The sequence below is a fragment of the Phascolarctos cinereus genome, unplaced genomic scaffold (genome assembly GCF_003287225.1).
Source record: "Phascolarctos cinereus isolate Bilbo 61053 unplaced genomic scaffold, phaCin_HiC Scaffold_5;HRSCAF=322, whole genome shotgun sequence".
In the NCBI taxonomy this organism is placed as follows: Eukaryota; Metazoa; Chordata; class Mammalia; order Diprotodontia; family Phascolarctidae; genus Phascolarctos; species Phascolarctos cinereus.
The window spans coordinates 8,231,401-8,244,190 of record NW_027555958.1 but is presented as its reverse complement, the minus strand read 5'-3'; the positions used below and the strand labels follow the sequence as shown (position 1 = coordinate 8,244,190).

The window sequence follows — 12,790 nt, the reverse complement described above, 5'->3', positions numbered from 1 at the left end:
CTCATATATTTTAAAGGAACAGCAAGTTATAAATAATAGATTTGCAGTTTCATGTGCAATCATTTTTTTTCATTCTACTATGTTATGGATATGCTTGTTTTATTTCATAAATTAAAAATAAAGAAATTTTTTAAAACAGCATTTGGTAGGATACTATAAATGTTACCTACAGCAATATGAAAAGAAAAAAAAGAATTGAGAGAATATCTACAAAGATAAGAAATATCTAGGCAATCCCAGAGATTTTGAAAAAAAAAAGAAAGTTTAATTAAATTAACAAGATAAATCTACAAAAATCAACAACTTTTCTATATTTTAATAACAGAAAATCCAACCAGAAGCAAAAGACAAAACAAAAGTCTGCCCAAAATAACCATAATATCCAAGTGTTTACCTGAGCAGGAAGACATATAAATGCCACTATAAATAGTCATCACAAAAGCAAAAATTTGAAAAATTAGAAAAGTATGCATTATTTATTGTTGGGGGTTTGACATTTTGGTAAAAAGAAATGTGATGTTATCAAAATTAATTTACAGATTTAACACTAGCCCCATGAGGTTATTTTCTAGAACTAGTGAAAGTGATAACAGAATTCATTTGCAAGAACAAAAGTTCTAAATTTTCAAAAGCAACAATGAAAAAAAGGAATTAAAGGTACCTTGTCATACCAGATCTCACTACATTATAAAGTAGTCATCAGTGAAACTATTTGGTCACGTTTAAAAATATAGAATAACAGAATGGCAAAACAGACTAGGGAAGATAGACACAAAAGCTCTCCAATACAATAATGTTGGAAAAACTCAAGGACACAAATGACTGGAAAGAACTACTATGCTAAAAATTCTGGGAAAATAGGAAGGCATTTATCAGAAATTAAGTGTTGACCAACATGTTATTCCATATTACAAAAATTGGTCCAAATAAACATATGGTCTAATAGTTCAAAAAATAATATATATTTTTTAAATATAGAAAGAACAATGAAAGGAAGGACCTCTCAAATCCACAACTGGAGAAGCATTCCTAATTAAGCAATAGTGAGAAATAATCATAAAAACAAAATAAACAATCTTGACTGTTTAACATGTTTCCACAAAATTCAACGCAACAAAGATAAGGAAATTTTTCTATTGGGGGAAAGATCTTTGTATCAAATGTCTTTGTATCAAAATTTAATATCAAGCATACACAGGAAATTGAAATTAATATAGAAGTGGTCAAAGAAATGAATAATTTTAGAAAAAATCCAAGTATATGAATAAATCTTCCAAGTCACCCTAATAAGAAAAATTTCAAATTACAGCAATTCTGCACTTTGCGTTAATCTATAGCAAATCCAGAAAGCTGATAAAAATTGGAAATAATGTGCTACTGCATTGTGGGTGAAGTTGTAAATTGGTCCAACCATTCTGGAAAACAATCTGGAACTATGCAAGAAAATCACTAAATTATTTATACTCGTTGACTCCTGTGATCCCAGTTCTGGAACTATAACTCCAAGGAGTGTAATGACTAAACAGAAAGATCTCTAATATACTAAGCTATTCCTAGCAGCAAGTTTTGAGGAAGAAAGAAAAAACTAGGAAAAAAAACCCAAGGATGTCTCCCAATTGAGCAACAGCTAAGCCAACAGCGAACGAATATAGTGGAATTTTACTGTACAGTAAATATTTAGTGAATTTAGTGAATATATATAAAGACAAATATAAAGAATTTAGTGAATATTTAGAAGATTTGTACGCACTGATGCAGAATGAAGTACACAGAGCAAGGTAATATGATATACAATGAACAAAATTATGTAAAAGAAAGTAACACCAAAATGTTAAAATTCAGATCAAAATCAAGGAAAATCTTGACTCCAGAGGTATGATAGTCATCTGTACCTTTTCTCCTTAGAGATATGGTAAACTACAGGCACAGAGTGAAGAACTGGCTATCAGTACATCAATTTGTTTTTATTTTTTTTTAACAGAAAAAGATTCCATTTTGGAGGTGATATTGGGAAAAGAGAGACTGAAAAAAGCATCAAATTCTTAAGAGACTAGTTATTATTATCTTTATATATGGTTTAATAAGGCACAGTCTTGATAATGGCATTGAGCTTCCATGATCCTTACTCATCTGTAATAATGATGAAGAAAAGAAATTTATAAATGTTCTTTAAACAGGTGGTGATTGACTGTTTTCCCCCTAAAAAAATACAAGGTTTTTTAGTCTTCTCTATGTAGACCAATATTGCCCTTAGCCCTTGAAGCACACCCTGAGTTTCCACAGCATCCTCAGGACAGCCAGTCTCAGTCTATTGTGTGCCATAATGAGGATAATGGAGTGGGCCAAGGGGTAGATAGCCATACCCACCAAAGTAAACAGTATAGACAGCTTCCTTTCTCTCAGTGAGAAATTTGACAATGTTGAGAACATGCCTGCATAATACAGAACAAAAAAGAAGAGGAAGGAGACCATGGCTTTCATGACCCTCACATGAGCCTCCATGCTGAGGTCTCTAGAAGTCATGGCATTGAGCTGCATGTGCCAGGTGTGCCTCCATAGGGACAAGACTAGCAGCAAGCAGGAGATCATGGAAAGAGCAAAGGGGATAATCCCCCCCATATTTAAAAAGATCAGGGTGGGACAGATGTGGCTTTTATATTCTTGGATCTTCTGAGTCAGGTTTATTTTGTTTTCTTGATGACAAGTAATTTGGAAGGTATCACTCAATATTACAGTAAGGGAAGTGAGAAAGGAGAAACAACCACACCCTAGGAGCATGCTGAGAACTCCCCTATCAATCCTCCACTTCAGCCAGAGGAAGATGGGATGGGAGAAGTTGGTGATTTTCAGGAAATAGAAGACATTGAGGCAAGCAGAGAACCAGGCACTGGAATTGTTGGCCAGAATCCACATAACATGAAGGTTTCTCATTTCGCTGAAGGTAATTGAAGGATAGAATGAGATTAAAAAGATGTATGATGCTATGACTCCTAACAGACCAATTCTGGAGATGGCTAAGCCAATGAGCATAAAATTCAAGTAGGAAAATTTTCTGGTCTTAATCCAGTCCATACAGTTCATCATTCCAATGAAGCCATTGGCCAAAACCCCAACTGCAAACTCTCCAGAGGCCACAGTCACACAGATTTTCTCCACTGTATTTGACATATCTTGAGAGGAAACCTACCTTTATTACCTTTTGCTGAATGAATTCTCACCAAAGTTAGCAGGGTGATTTCTCTTCCTCTTATTATGTCTTGATCCCAATCTTATGTTTGACTATAAAGTGTCCAAACGTGCTATGGCCTAAGGATGCAGCTCCCCCTTGGGACAACCACTGCTGCCCCTTGAAAACCTCTTATCTAGGGATTTTGTGTCCATATCCTGCACAAATCTCCTCATCATTGTCAAATGGTAATTTTCCATGTGTCCACCTGACTGTGAGGCAGAGGTGTTTTTTTTTCCAAAATGTAAATAGAGAACAGATTCTATTTCATTGTTTTGCACTTTCTTTCTTGGACTAATTTGTCTAAATAACTAACAATCTTCAACATACAGGTGTAATGGAAGGTGTACTGCCTCAGGAGTCAGAGGACCTGGGTCTTAAAGTAATTAAAAATCTTCTGGCCACCAATGTGCTAAAAAGACAATAAATTGCATAACCCCTTCTTTCTTTCCACCAACACATACACACAGACACACACACAGACACACACACACACACACACACACACGCACACACACAAATTCTTCGTAAGACGAACAGTTAATAGAACTCAACATAGCAACAAGTTTCAACATAAAAATTTTCAAAAAGATAGAGGCTTTCCAGAGTTCATCTTAATCTCCATCTTGGGCTGAGTTGATCAGAATCTCAATCTCTCCATGTCTGTCTCTGACTCTATTTCTGTCTCTCTTTAGATGATTGTTTGTATAAGGGTCTGAGTGACTGTCAAGTCAAGGATCACAGGATATATACCTGCCAAGGAACTTGGAGGTCATCTGGTCCAAACTAGTCTTTGTGGGCCTCTGTTTCCTTATCTCTAACATGAGGAGATTGAACTACATGGCCTTTAAGGTTCCTTCCGGCTCTAGGATGGGATGAGGCTTCAGGTTTCTCCAACAAAATTACTGTTCAGCATTGTATACTGCTTGCCATTGATAATTTTCCAAGTGAGTTCCTGCCTGAGAAACTGAAGTCTCGGTGAAGATGTAAATGATGGACAGATTTTATTTGATTGTTTAAATGTTGTTCCAAAATTATCTGTGCAAGAGATATAAGCAAAAGTAGGACACAGAGAATATAGAGAAAAATGTTAATAGAGGGATGTATAGAGGCAGCCAGGTCTGGCAAAAACAACACTAGGTGTTTAGGTTTGAATCTAAGCTCTGACAAATACTGTTTGTGGTAGCACAAGCAAATCATTCAACTTCCCTGAACATTAATTACATTGAATTGAATTTTCAAAATGTCACTGCCAATACCATCCTTGAGGGACATCATGGTATAATAATAACACCACCTCAACACTTACTCACTGTGTGACTCTAGACAAGTGACTTTATCTCAGTACCTCAATTACTTTCTCTCCAAAATGAAGATGTTGAGACTCTAAGCTCCCTTGCAACTTTCAGTCTATGATAATGACTTGAATGAATCTTGAAGACAAATCCAAAGAGAGATCCTCTATCCTTAACTTGGGACAGTCAGAAATGGAAAGGCTAAGTATGTAGACACACTCTCCTAAAGTAAGGTCTTCTAAAAACTCCAAGATTCTGGCCCCTTACCCATGTCCTCTCTTTCTAAGACCTTGAATTGACTTGTTGTGGGGGTCTGTGCTCTTGCTGGTAGAGAAAGGCATTAAACCCCAGACATCATGTTCCTCTTCAGTACAAAGCACCACAACATGAAGACTGGCCTGAGTGAAGGGAGGACAGGGACTTTAGCATTGGACTTCTACAGAAAACCTGTAACTGCACAGACACCACAAAGCAAGGAACCAAGCCTCATGTGGTGCGCAGCCTCAACCCAACGGTCTTTAAAATCTTTCAAAGGCTGACACTGAAATATCTCAGGACTTTGTTTTATCATTTCTTTCTCTTTTTTTTTTGGCAGTTGGGGTTAAGTGACTTGTCCAGGGTCACACAGATAGTAAGTATCAAGTGTTTGGTCTGAGGCCGGATTTGAACTCAGGTCCTCCTGACTTCAGGGCTGGTGCTCTATCCATTGCACCACCTAGCTGACCCATTATTTGTTTCTTTCTTTGAGATGTAGTGTATTTCCTCTACCAAAATCTCCTTCCCTGCTTCAGTGTTATACAGAGGTGAACCTGGACTATGAGGGGCAATCCAAAACTCCGAATATCATCCCCACCTGGCTCACTGGTAGAATGTGTACTTGTTTGTAGGAGCCACTCTAAGTTCAGAGAAACTGATCATCAGGTTACCCACAGAGTGGTTTTTATTTTTTTGGCTACAACACTCCTCAAAGAGAGAAGGCAGGCCAATACTAACAAGCTCGTAAGTTTTGCAGGTATAAAAGAGAAATTCATTTTCCCTTTTTCTACTTTTCTTTTTTTTTAATATAAATTTATTTATTTTCAGTTTTCAACATTTACTTCCACAAGATTTTGAATTCCATATTTTCATCCCATCTTGCCCCTCCCCCCACCCCAAGACGGCATGCATTCTGAATACCCGTTCCTCTAGTCTGCCCTCTCTTCTGTCTCCCCGCCCCCTTCTCTTATCCCCTTCCCCTTCTATTTTCCTGTAGGGCAGGATAGATTTCTGTACCTCATTTCCTGTATTTCTTATTTCCCAGTTGCATGTGAAAACATTTTTTTTAAACATGTGTTTTTAAAACTTTGGGTTCCAAATTTTCTCCCTTCCTCCCACCCAACCCACCCTCATTGAAAAGGCAAGCAAGTCAATATAGGCCAGTTATGCAAAACACTTCCATAGTAGACATGTTGTGAAAAACTAACTCTATTTCCCTTAATCCTATCCTGCCCCCCCATTTATTCTATTCTTTCTTTTGACCCTGTCCTCTCCTCAGAAGTACTTCCTTCTGATTACCCCTTTCCCAGTGTGCCCTCCTCTCTATCATCCCCCTGCTCTCTTGTCCCATTCCTCCCCTATTTTCCTGTAGGGTAAGACAGATTTCCATGCCCAATTGAGTGTGTATGTTATTCCCTTCTTAAGCCAAATCCTATGAGAATAAGAGTTCCTTCATTTCCTTGCACATTCCCCTGTTTCCCCTCCACTGTAAGAACCTTTTCTTGTCTGTTTTGTGTAAGATAATGTACCCCATTCTACCTCTCCCTTTCTCCTTCTCCTAGTACAATCCTCTCACCCCTTAATTTTATTCTCCAGATCTCACCCCTTCATCTTCAACTCACCCTGTGCTCTCTATCTATCTATCTATCTATCTATCTATCTATCTATCTATCTATCTATACATACATACATATAATTTTTCCCCTCCCACTACCCTAATACTGAGAAAGGTCTCATGAGTTATAAATATCATCTTTCCATGCAGGAATGTAAACAGTTCAATCTTAATAAGTCTCTATGATTTCTCTTTCCTGTTTACCTCTTCATGTTCCACTTGAGTCTTGTATTTGAAAGTCAAATTTTCTATTCAGTTCTGGTCTTTTCATCAAGAATGCTTGAAAGTCCTCTATTTCACTGAATGACCATTTTTTCCCCTGAAGGATTATACTCAGTTTTGCTGGATAGTTGATTCTTGATTGTAATCCTATCTCCTTTGCCCTCTGGAATATTATATTCCATGCCCTGCGGTCCTTTAATGCAGAAGCTGCTAAATCTTGTGTTTTCCTGATTGTGTTCCCACAGTACTTGAACTGTTTCCTTCTGGCAGCTTGGAATATTTTCTCCTAGACCTGGGAACTCTGGAATTTGGCTACAATATTCCTAGGAGTTTTCCTTTGGGGATCTCTTTCAGGAGGAGATCTGTGGATTCTTTCAATTTCTATTTTGCCCTCTGGTTCTACTATATCAGGGCAGTCTTCCTTGATAATTTCTTGAAAGATGATGTCTAGGCTCTTTTTTTGTCATGGCTTTCAGATAGTCCAATAATTTTTAAATTCTCTCTCCTGGATCTATTTTCCAGGTCAGTTGTTTTTCCAATGAGATATTTCACATTGTTTTCTAATTTTTCATTCTTTTGGATTTGTTCTACTGTGTCATGATTTTTCATAAAGTCACTATCTCCAATTGCTCTATTCTAATTTTTAAGGAAGTATTTTCTTCAGTAATCTTTTGGACTTCCTTTTCCATTTGGCCAATTTTTCTTTTTAGGGCATTCTTCTCCTCATTGGCTTTTTGAATCCCTTTTGCCATTTGGGTTAGGCTATTTTTTAAGGTGTTATTTTCTTCAATATTTCTTTGGGTCTCCTTTAGCAAGCTGTTGACTTGTTTTTCATGATTTTCTTTCATCACTTTCATTTCTCTTCCCAGTTTTTCCTCTACTTCTCTTACTTGCTTCTTAAAATCCCTTTTGAGCTCTTCCAAGGCCTGGGATTGATTCATATTTTTCTTGGAGGCTTTGTATGTGGAAGCTTTGACTTTGTTGTCTTCTTCTGGTTGTATGTTTTGATCTTTGTCACCAAAGTAAGATAATGTAGTCTGACTCTTTTTGCGCTGCTTGCTCATGATCCCAGCCAACTACTTGAGTTTTAAACTCTTTATCAAGGTAAAAGTCTGCTTTCAATGTGGAAAATGTATTGTCCCAAGCTTTGGGGATTTGTATAGCTGTTTTCAGAGACTTCTAGGGACCTATAAATTTTTATTTCTGCAAAGGCGGTATGATAAGGGTCGAGGTGTTTACTCTTTTCCTGGCCTGAGCTGTGGTCTTTGAGTGACTGGCCACAAGCAGTCTTTTCTCTCTTAGAACTGTGAGGAGGGCTTCTTCTCCACAGCCACTACAAGCTCCACCATGCCAGCGCTCCTCCTCACCTCAGGACCACCACCCAGAACTGTGACCCAGATCCAAGCACAGGCAAAGCAAGAGATTCCTGCCTCAGCACCAGCAGAGAGATCCCTGCAGTCCCCTTCTTATCAGCCTCTTGATTTCCCCTCAGTCTGTGGGCTGGAAGCTCAGGACACAGCCACTGTCCCAGCACCCACGCTCTGCGCTCTGGAACTGGCTCTGACTTAGCTTTTCTCTCACTGCAAAAACAGACTTTTTCCACTGACTTTCTAAGTTGTCTTTGGCGTTAGTGGATTGAGCAGTCTGCAAGCTGCCACAGCTGCCCGTGATTCAGTCCTCTGAGGCCTGCTCTAGGTTTGCTAAGGCCTGCACACCCACACTGAACTACTATCCTCTCCCCACCCTGTGCGATATGCCTTTCCGATCAACCATCCAGATTGTCTTGGGCTGGAAATCTGTTTTACTCTTTCTTTTTTGTGGGTTCTGCTGCTTTAGAATTTGTTTAGAGCCATTTTTTATGAGTATTTGAAGGGGTTTGGGGGAGAGCTCAAGCAAGTCACTGCTTTCACACTGCCATCTTGGCTCTGCCTCCCCTACTTTTCATTTTTTTTGGTTGCTTTTTAAGTATTATTATTATTATTATTATTATTATTATTATTATTATTATTATTATTATTATTATTGTTATTATTATTATTATTATTTTCAACACTAATTCCAGGTAGATGAACTTTCCCTTAAAAGAAAGAAAAACATTTCAGGAAAGTCAACCAACACAGCACATACATGTAACAGTGTGTGATATTTCACACCCATAGTCCCTCAACTCTCCAATGCAAGGATTTGTCTCTCCTCTCCACTGCATCACGTTGTAGATTTAAAAGGGAAGAACAAGAGGTCAAACTAGTAGTGATGAAATGGGAGAACAGGGAGGACTGTGGGAATTACACATGAAGTTGAGATAAAGAAGAAATTTAGCAGGAGTTGGCCAGAGGTAGAGATAAAAAGATAGTGATTTGAGAGAGGAATTTCAGAGTTCTGGATTATGTAAGAAGCAAAAATTATGAGTTCATAATTATGCTCATTCTTATGTGTGACCAAATTAAAATGAAGATGTGGGTCATGGTTGGTAAACTGAGTGGGACAGGGTTTTTGCAGAGGCATCAACATGTATATTGAAGATCCAAATCCCAAGGACAGAAACTAGCTACTGATAAGGCAGGGTCTGGTAGAGATGCTACAAGAATTGGGACCAGCTGATAGAGACAGATGGTGTGAAACTCAGAGACAGAAAGAGTATGAAGTGATGATGGCAAAGGAAGGCTTTGAAGGATCATAGAGGAGAAAGGGTTATGCCTACTCCTCCCCCAGGGCGATTATCAGACAAAGAATCATCAGTATTTTTAAAATTAGGAGCAATGGTCATGGTGTTATACAAAGCAACAGTAAAAAATTATATAAAGAAGGTATACAAGAAATAGGTAATGTCAAATTTTAAAATATTATAGATATTTAAAACATCAATATTAAATATATATGTATAGTCATTTATTTAAATTGAATTTAAAAATTAAAAAAAAGGAGAAACAAGTTGAACCAAACTTTTTGTAAAACCATTGTACACATTCTCTCTCCTAAGACCCTCATTGACCCCTAGGGGTGCGCCAGTAAAGGGTCAACAATCCTCACTATGAAAGGACAGAACACACTATTAGGTTTGATGTGCAGTTTCTTTGTCATTTTTCTAGTCTAGGGAAGTGCTAATTTGTGGCATATTTCTGAGGTGTGAATGCTCACACTGGATATGCAATAATCAGTCTGTGCCAGTGGAGCCAAGAAACATATTTGTGCTTAAATTCATCACATTTTTAAAAAATATGTTAATATTAAATATTACCAATTACCAACTCCCCTGATTCTTTCCCATGCAGCATGTCCCCACTGAATGCCACTACCCCAGAAGCTGGGCAGGAGCATAACATCATTATCTGGTGGTTCTGATAACTGCATTGCTTGCTGCATCAAAAAGGCTTTGAAACCAAACATAGTTGGGGTGGTGGTGGAGAGAGGAAGAGATAATAACCAGCAAGTGCCACTTGGCTCTCCTAGCAAAGTGACCCCGTTAGTCTCCATTTAGAGTGAGCTCAACAAGAGAAAGTTCAAGAGGAAAAGCCCCAAACGGGAGAGGAAAAGAGTGTCACAAATATAGATAAAATGACCAAACCAGTAAAACAAATGCAATGGACAATCATTAAGAGATAAAAGATCTTTAGCACAAAACTTCAGAAAAGAATGACTTTGTCCTAATCCCTAAAAAGAGTGCAGACTGTCTACAAAGACTCTGAAAACAGTTGGAAGGCCTAATAAAAGAACTTCAAGAAGAGATTAGGAAAAGGCAAGATAGCCTAGACAGAAAATAGAGTATCAAGAGTGAATAATCATTTAAAAGAAAGAAGACACAACTCAGAAAAATCAATAGAAACAATCAGAACAAGTTTATTGTTGTTGTTTAAAGCAGAAAATAAAAAAAAATGTGTGAGATATGAAGACTGAATGGAAGGAAAAAATATAATATTCATAACTATAAATCTGAATCGGATTAACCTACATATAATATAGTACATTATAGCAACATAGATTAGAAATTAAATGCAAAGAATTTTCTATTTTCAAGAAACACACTTAAAACATGGACAAGTGGGAGAGTTAAAAAAGAATTTATGATGCCTCAGACAAATCTAAAAAAGTAGGAGTAGAAATCTTGATGCCAAGTAAGACAACAAAAAATTAGGTATGCATAAGATAAGCAAAGAAATATTTGTTTAAATGCACTGGATTTAAAAAACGTTAATATTGTATATCTTTTCATGAATTGGCACATCATCTAACAACATAAAAAACAAATCAGTTATAGGGGGATTACAAAATAAATCAGTAATTGGTGAAGTTGAAAGGTCTTTTTCTAACTGAAATAAAGTTACGAGAAAGGAAAAGAGGAAAGAAGCTAAGCATCTGAACTGATTAGAAAAATTAGATGCAAGAAATTTTTGATAATTATTAAATGGGTATCTTAAGAAGTATACCTATTCTTGAGGGGTGCAGAGCTAAGATAGCAGAGTAAACGCAGGGAGTTGCTTGAGCTCTCCCCCAAACCCCTGCAAATACCTGTAAAAAGTGGCTCTAAACAAATTCTAGAGTAGCTGAAGCCACAAAACGACAGCGTGAAACAAATTTCCAGCCCAACACAACTTGTGTGGTTGATTGGAAAGGTCTGTTGAGCTGGGCTGGGAGAGGAACACAGTTCAGTGTGTCCCTCGCGGGCAAAGACAGGGCTCTAGCAAAGTTGGAGCAGGCCTGAGGGGACTGAATCACAGGCAGCTGTAGCAGTTTCCATACTTCTTAACCCACAAATGCCAAAGACAACTTAGAAGTTCAGTAGGAAAGGTCCATCAGACTTTGGTGAGAGAGGAGCTAAGTCTAGCCCCAGTCCTGGCACAGCCCCTGGGTGGCAGCTGCTTCTGAAGCTCTTGGCCCACAGACAGAGGGGGATTGAGCAGCTGATCAGAGTCAGATTGCAGGGATCTCTTTGCTGGTGCTGCTTTGTCCATGCTTGGATCTGAGTCAAAGTCCTTGCTTGGGTGGCCCATGCTGACCTGCACTCCCCTGCCAGACTGGCACAATAGACCTTTCCTATCAACCATCCAGGTTGTCATGGGCTGGAAATGTGTTTCACTCTGTCTTTTTGTGGGTTCTGCTCTTCTAGAATTTGCTTAGAGTCATTTTTTACAGGTATTTGAAGGGGTTTGGGGGAGAGCTCAAGCTAGTCACTGCTTTTGACTCCACCCCGAAGCTGCTAAATTTTGTGTTATCCTGACTGGCTCCACAGTATTTGAATTGTTTCCTTCAGGTTGCTTGCAATATTTTTCCTTGACCTGGGAGCTCTAGGATTTGGCTATAATATTCCTGGCAGTTTTAATTTTGGGATCTCTTTCAAAGGTGATTGGTAGATTCTTCCCATTTCTATTTTACCCTCTGGTTCTAGAATATCAGGGCAGTGTTCTTTGAAAATTTCTTGAAATATTATGTCTAGGCTCTTTTTTAAAAAAATCATAGTTTTCAGAGAGTTCAATAATTCTTAAATTATCTCTCCTGGATCTATTTTCCAGGTCTTTTGTGTTATTGATGACATATTTCACATTTTCCTCTAGTTTTTTTTTTCATTCTTTGATTGTTTTATTGTTTCTTGGTTTCTCACAAATTCATTGGCTTCCACTTCCCCAATTCTATTTTTTTTTTTATGGAAATATGTTCTTCATTGAGCTTTTATACCTCTTTTTCCATTTGGTCAGTTCTGTTTTGTTTTTTTTTAAGGAAGTCTCTTCAGTGGATTTTTGTGCCTCTTTTAACATTTGGCTTACTCTCCTTTTGAGATGTTATTTTCTTCAGTATGTTTTGTACCTTCTTTACCAAGCTGTTGACTCTTTCTTGCATCATCACTCTCATTTATTTTCCCAATTTTGCATCTACCTGTCTTATCTGATTTTTAAAATCCTTTTTGAGCTCTTCCTGAGCCTAAGACAAAATTCATATTTTTCTTGGAGGCTTCATATGTAGTGCAATGATCTCATTGCCTTCTGAATTTGTGTTTTGACCTTCCCTGTCACCATAGTAACTTTCTATGATCAGGTTCCTTTTTTTGATGTTTACTCAGTTTCCCAGGCTTTTTCTTAACTTTTAACTTTTTGTTAAAATTGGTCTCTGCACCTGGAGTGAAGGGGGCACTGTCCCAAGCTTCAGGTTTTTCATGCTGCTGTGTTCTTCCAAGGTGATATTGTC

General features: G+C 37.7%; 1 protein-coding gene across 1 annotated transcript; it reads right to left on the bottom strand.

The window, feature by feature from the left end:
• Positions 1-2,250: 2,250 nt before the first annotated feature.
• LOC110198043 (taste receptor type 2 member 7-like) lies at positions 2,251-3,168 on the bottom strand. Its single transcript, XM_020972137.1, has one exon. The coding sequence runs from the start codon at positions 3,166-3,168 to the stop codon at positions 2,251-2,253; it is 918 nt and encodes a 305-aa protein (XP_020827796.1).
• Positions 3,169-12,790: the final 9,622 nt, after the last annotated feature.